Source organism: Dendrobium catenatum, unplaced genomic scaffold, assembly GCF_001605985.2.
Source record: "Dendrobium catenatum unplaced genomic scaffold, ASM160598v2 fragScaff_scaffold_1449, whole genome shotgun sequence".
NCBI classification, from domain to species: Eukaryota; Viridiplantae; Streptophyta; class Magnoliopsida; order Asparagales; family Orchidaceae; genus Dendrobium; species Dendrobium catenatum.
Window position 1 is genome coordinate 1243413 of NW_021319911.1, and position 5492 is coordinate 1248904.

At 35.1% G+C, this 5492-nt stretch overlaps 1 protein-coding gene across 3 annotated transcripts; it reads left to right on the top strand.

Moving 5' to 3' along the window:
* The first annotated feature begins 2770 nt into the window (after positions 1-2770).
* On the top strand, positions 2771-5126 carry LOC110115640 (probable galacturonosyltransferase-like 2). Of its 3 annotated transcripts, none has more exons than XM_020848926.2 (2): positions 2771-3941; positions 4796-5126. In XM_020848926.2, the coding sequence occupies exon 1, from the start codon at positions 2877-2879 to the stop codon at positions 3924-3926; it is 1050 nt and encodes a 349-aa protein (XP_020704585.1). In that variant the 5' UTR covers positions 2771-2876; the 3' UTR covers positions 3927-3941; positions 4796-5126. The 3 variants fall into 3 exon arrangements, with proteins under 3 accessions (XP_020704585.1, XP_020704586.1, XP_020704584.1); XM_020848927.2 differs by having other exon boundaries at positions 4874-5126; XM_020848925.2 differs by having other exon boundaries at positions 2771-3915; positions 4874-5126.
* The last annotated feature ends 366 nt before the right edge of the window (positions 5127-5492 follow it).

The following is a 5492-nucleotide window of genomic DNA, read 5'->3' on the forward strand; positions in this document are numbered from 1 at the left end:
GATTCAGAGTGGTGGCGGCCAATGATAAAAATTATTTTAATATGAATGAAAACATCTCAAAAAAACTTTTTTAGTATTTTTACATATAATTTGATTTATTTTTAATTATTAAAAAAAAAACAATGCAAGTAAATATATTTTTAAAATTATGAAATAAAATAGATCCAAATAAGCCCTAATCTTTTAGTTCTTTATATTATTTGTTCTTTTATTTTATTTTCTGGTGAAATATGTCAGAAAGTTTCTTCCAAATAAAAATACCCTTTTACCAACTCACTACATTTTTAACTCCCTAGCAATTCTCCAATAATATTCGAAGATTAATTTAGGCTTCATTTGGGATGACTTACGTAATGGTTCTTAAAGCAGCTTTTGATAAAAAATTTAAAAATTTTGTACTATAAAGTTGTTTTAAGAAGTATTAAGAAAGTTGTCTCAAACGAAGACTTAATTTTAATAAGGTTTTGTTTGGGACAGTTTTCTTACTGCTTCTTAAAACAGCTTTCTATTATGAAAATTTTAATTTTTATACTAGAAAGCTACTTTAAAAAACAGTAAAAAAGCTGTCCCAAATGAAACTAAGACTTTGCTTGACCTTGATCAAATTATTAATTGACTTTACAACTTATTGATAAAATTTTGATCAAAACATTTTCAAATCATGATCAAAACTTCTTCAATTATTATTCGAAACTTGTTTGGAAGTACAAATAAGATTTAAATAAGCTATGAACAATATTTGATCATGGCCCTAAACATATTTCGATCAAGGTACAAAAAAATTCTGATCAATATTTGAAGCTAGAAATCTAATATTTATTGCCCTTTTGGGTTTAGGGCTTAGAGTGCGAATGATATTTTCAAATCTTAATAACCAAACGTAAACCATCAATAACTTTGAACATCAAAGTGGAAACTTTGCAATAAATATTATTCTTTATTTTGTAAAAAAACAGTTACTTTAACAAGCAGTAAGAAACTCATTCCAAATGAAATCTTAATAAAATGTGCTACAAATATTATTTTTTATGTTGTACAATCCAACAATATTGTTAAATAAATAATATTTCATAGATATAAAGAATATTACACTAACAGAAATTGGTCAGCTAACATTAGACCATTTTATACAATAATGATGTCAAAAATATGTTGAATTAAGTTAATGTATATATAAAGCATTATTTTGTTGAAATTTTATTTCTTGAATGGAAAAAGCAGCCCAATAAGATTTTTTTTTTCAGTCATTTTGATGAATTCCAAAATTAGTTGTAGAGTTTTTATTCCATATTATTTCCAAATACATTTAATCAAATTATTAAATGTAAAAATTTTTAAATATATATTTGCTTAACTCCAAACAACTCAATTATAGCAATCTGACCGCAACAAAATGAATTGAACTGATCCTAACTTATTGATGTAACAACCCAAACTCTTAAGCATCGAGGAATTGCGCATTTTGGTTTAATAACATAACGACTTTGCCCCCTTGGTATAACTTATGAGGGGGTCAACTATCCTAAGAGTGCTCTCATACGAGCATGCTTACTCTTAAAGTTTATAATAAAATTTCAATTGATACGTAATAATATGTCTCAATTTTTAAGAGTTTAGTGTTATTTACTCAAGAGTCTTCTCAATCTCTCTCACTTAGATAATGATATCCTCGTTAGTTTCATAAACATAGAATTATCCACAAAGTAGATAAGATCTTACTGGTAGAGTTCTCATCCTATGACAGATGTATTGCTCTGATATCATTTGTAATAGTCTAAACTCTCAACTATTTAGATATTACTCCTTTTAACCTAATAGCCTCACAATTTTATCCTCTAAGTGTAACTTCCCAGGAGGTCCCCCATCCTAAGATTGCTCTTGTGTGATACCGCCGTTCACAAGAAGCATCAATGTTTAAGAGTTCAACTTTATTTACATAGGGGGGTTTCATAGTCTCACCCATTTAGATATCGACGTCCTCATTAGTTTCCTTAGCCTAGAATCACCCACCACACAAATAAGATTCAAAGATAAAGTTTCCATCTTTTAGTTGGTGTATTACTATAATACCATTTTTAATAGCTCAAACTCTCAATCGTTGATATATTGTCTATTTTGGCCTAATGACGTCATGATTTTATCGTATTGTTCTAACTTCCTATGAGGTAACCTATCCTAAGAGTACACTCATATGAACATGTTTAATTTTGAAGTTTTTCATAAAATTTTAATCGTTACACAAAAAAAAGCCTTGATTTTTTACTTAAGGGATTTCACATTCTTCCCCACTTAGATAACTAACATTCTCCTTAGTTTTATTAGCCTAGAATTATCCACGAGGTAGATACTAGAACTTAGTTCCATCTTTTAGGTTGTGTATTATTATAATACTATTTGTAACAGTTCAAATTCCTAACCATCGAGATATTATATTTCTTTAACCTAATGGCCTCATGATTTTCTTCTCTAGGTGTAACTTCATAGGAGGTCGACCATCCTAAGACTGTTCTTATATGAGCACATTTAACTTTATATTAAATTAATTAAAATAGTATGTTTATATCATTTAAATTAAATTAAAATAATTTTAATATTTATTACATCATTCAATTTAATTATTAAAATTTTGAATCTATCTCTCTCAATGTTGGATAGCATTTTCAAACCCTTAATTTTTACCCTTCCTGTTAATTTACTCGCTCATTAATCCCGCCATCGCCTAAGTTACACTATAAATCTACGCGCGTTTACCTCTCCAAAGACCAGAAAACAAGAAGGACAATAACAAGAGCAAGGCACAGGCGATTCAGGCGATTCTCTCCTCTCCTCTCCTTGCCCGCAACGAACTCCGCCTATCAAACCATTTCAATCCCAAAATGCTCGACTCCAAAGTCTCTCTCTTCCTCGTCTTCCTCTCCGCCGTCGCGGCGGCGAAGGTTGCGGCGGAGCCGCGCTACCGCGATTTCCGATTCCGCGAAGCCCCCCAGTTCTACAATTCCCCCGGCTGCCCTCCTCCCCTCTCGCTATCGTCGGCGGAGATAAACTGCTCCCCTTTCGCCCTCGTGCACGTCGCCATGACCCTCGACGTCGCCTACCTCCGCGGCTCCATGGCCGCCATCAACTCCGTTCTTCAACATTCCTCCTGCCCTCAGTCCATCCACTTCCACTTCCTCGCCTCCAAATCGATCCCCTATCTGAATTCCACCATTGCCTCCTCCTTCCCATCTCTCCCCTTCCTCATCCACCCCTTCGATCCCTCTCTCGTCTCCGGCCTCATCTCCACCTCCATCCGCTCCGCCCTCGATCGTCCCCTCAACTACGCCCGCACCTATCTCCCCCATCTCCTCCTCCCCTGCATCACCCGCGTCGTCTACCTCGACTCCGATCTCATCCTCGTCGACGACATCGCCATCCTCGCCGCCACCCCCATTCCTCCGCCTTCCTCCCTCGCCGCCCCGGAGTACTGCAACGCCAATTTCACCGCCTACTTCACCCCCACATTCTGGGCCAATCCCTCCCTCTCCACCGCCTTCAAAGGCCGCCGTGCTTGTTATTTCAATACAGGGGTCATGGTGATGGATCTGAAGAAATGGAGGGAGGAGGACTACACGCAGAAGATTGAGGAATGGATGGAATTACAGAAGCGAATGCGGATCTACGAATTGGGTTCCCTGCCGCCGTTTCTGCTGGTGTTCGCCGGGAGAATTGCGGCCGTGGATCACCGCTGGAACCAGCATGGATTAGGAGGAGATAATTTTAGAGGCTTGTGTAGGAATCTCCATCCAGGCCCCGCCAGTTTGCTGCATTGGAGCGGAAAGGGGAAGCCATGGGCGAGGATTGATGCCGGCCGTCCGTGCCCGATTGATGCCCTCTGGTCTCCGTACGATCTTCTCCGGCCTGCTTTCTCCATCGAAGGTGATTCCTGATTCATGCCAGACGAGGTAATTAATTAGCCGAGTTATTACATGATGAACTTTTGATCAACCTATAATGATCTACATACAAAGTAGAATCAATAAATAATTCATTATGTTCTAAGTCTTCTTTTATGGAGAAATTATACGTGCGGATTTCGGATGTAATTTTTCGTCCGGACATCAATCACGGGAAGACACGTGAACTTTTTCTTTCTTGTACACACTCTCTGTACAATGTACACACCCTGTGTATAAGAGAGAAAAAATATCTGTGTCTTTACGTGCAGATTTCAGACGTAATTTTTCATTAAGACGTCAATAACGTGGAGATACATGAAATACACACCATACAAGAGAAAAAAAATTCATGTGCCTTTACTTGATAAGAGTCCGGACAGTGTCCTAACTCCGAATGTAATACTTTTTCTCGTCTGAGACCGTTTTGTTGTCACTTTTTTCGTTGATTTCAAAGAATTTTTATATTAAAAAGCTACTATAGAAATAATAAGAAAATTTTCTCAAACAAAATCTAATTCGAATGATCTACAAATTATTTTATACATATGATGGATCAGACGATGTTGAGATCGTTCGAATTTGAATAAGAAAAGAAAATTATCAAGTTATTTACAAATCATATCAAATATATTTCAAACTTATTGCTTTACTTTGAGATAAGTGTATTATATGAAAATTAGCATTGCACTAATCTTAAAGCAACTTCATCGAGATATTGCATGTAGTAAATTGTAATTTCGATATAAATGTAAAAATTTTCATATTTATTATATGAGAATATTCTAATATAATTTTTTCTTATTTATTTTTTTTTATTTTAATACAATTTGTATTAAAATATTCTATATATTTTTCCTCAGTAACTATGACTACCTCTTTTTGTCACTGGAAATCATTCTCATGAGGCAAGTAGGGGGACACGGATTTTAAATTTGCAGGGGAATGCAAATTCAAGCAGAGGCAAGGGGTGAAGATGTAAATATTAGTTTACAGAGGGGTTTATTTGGCTTTTTATTCACTTTTATCGTGTGCCATGCCATGTTCTTCTATATAAATTCAACGTCGAGAAAACGCGTTTGTTTCAGCTTTTCTAAGTGTAAAGAATGGAGGAGAGGGCCCAATTTGTAACTGATATATAATTAATAAAGAGTCGGCCATCTGCCAGCTGGAGATTCTAAGTCTGTTTCTTTTTTTCTGGCTGGTGAGTTGCTTGGAGAATGTTTTTGGTTTTATTTGAATGATTTTTTTTATTATTTTATAAAGTTATGTTTTTAATAAATTAAAAAAAAAATGAAAGAAAAAATAATAGTTTAAAGTTATCTCAAACGATAGAGATTTTTACGTGCAGAATCTGGACATACAGAACTATTCGATTTGAGAATGTAAACAGTAGAAACATAGTTACTGTTCATCGCTATGCTGTTACTGTTTCCTGATACGTTATATTTTTACTGTTTATAGTCACAAAACTAAACAATTCTTTCCGTCAGAACTCCGTACGTAACAATCTCTCCTCAAATGAAGTATTAGGTTTATCGATAATTATGTTCGAAGTCC

What these genes read in the sequence shown, in the direction of transcription:
- LOC110115640 (XM_020848925.2), top strand. Translation starts at nt 2,877, where the DNA reads ATGCTCGACTCCAAAGTCTCTCTCTTCCTCGTCTTCCTCTCCGCCGTC. An exon ending in GCCTGCTTTCTCCATCGAAG is followed by an intron (nt 3,916 to 4,873) that starts GTGATTCCTGAT and finishes TTAAATTTGCAG; the next exon opens with GGGAATGCAAATTCAAGCAG.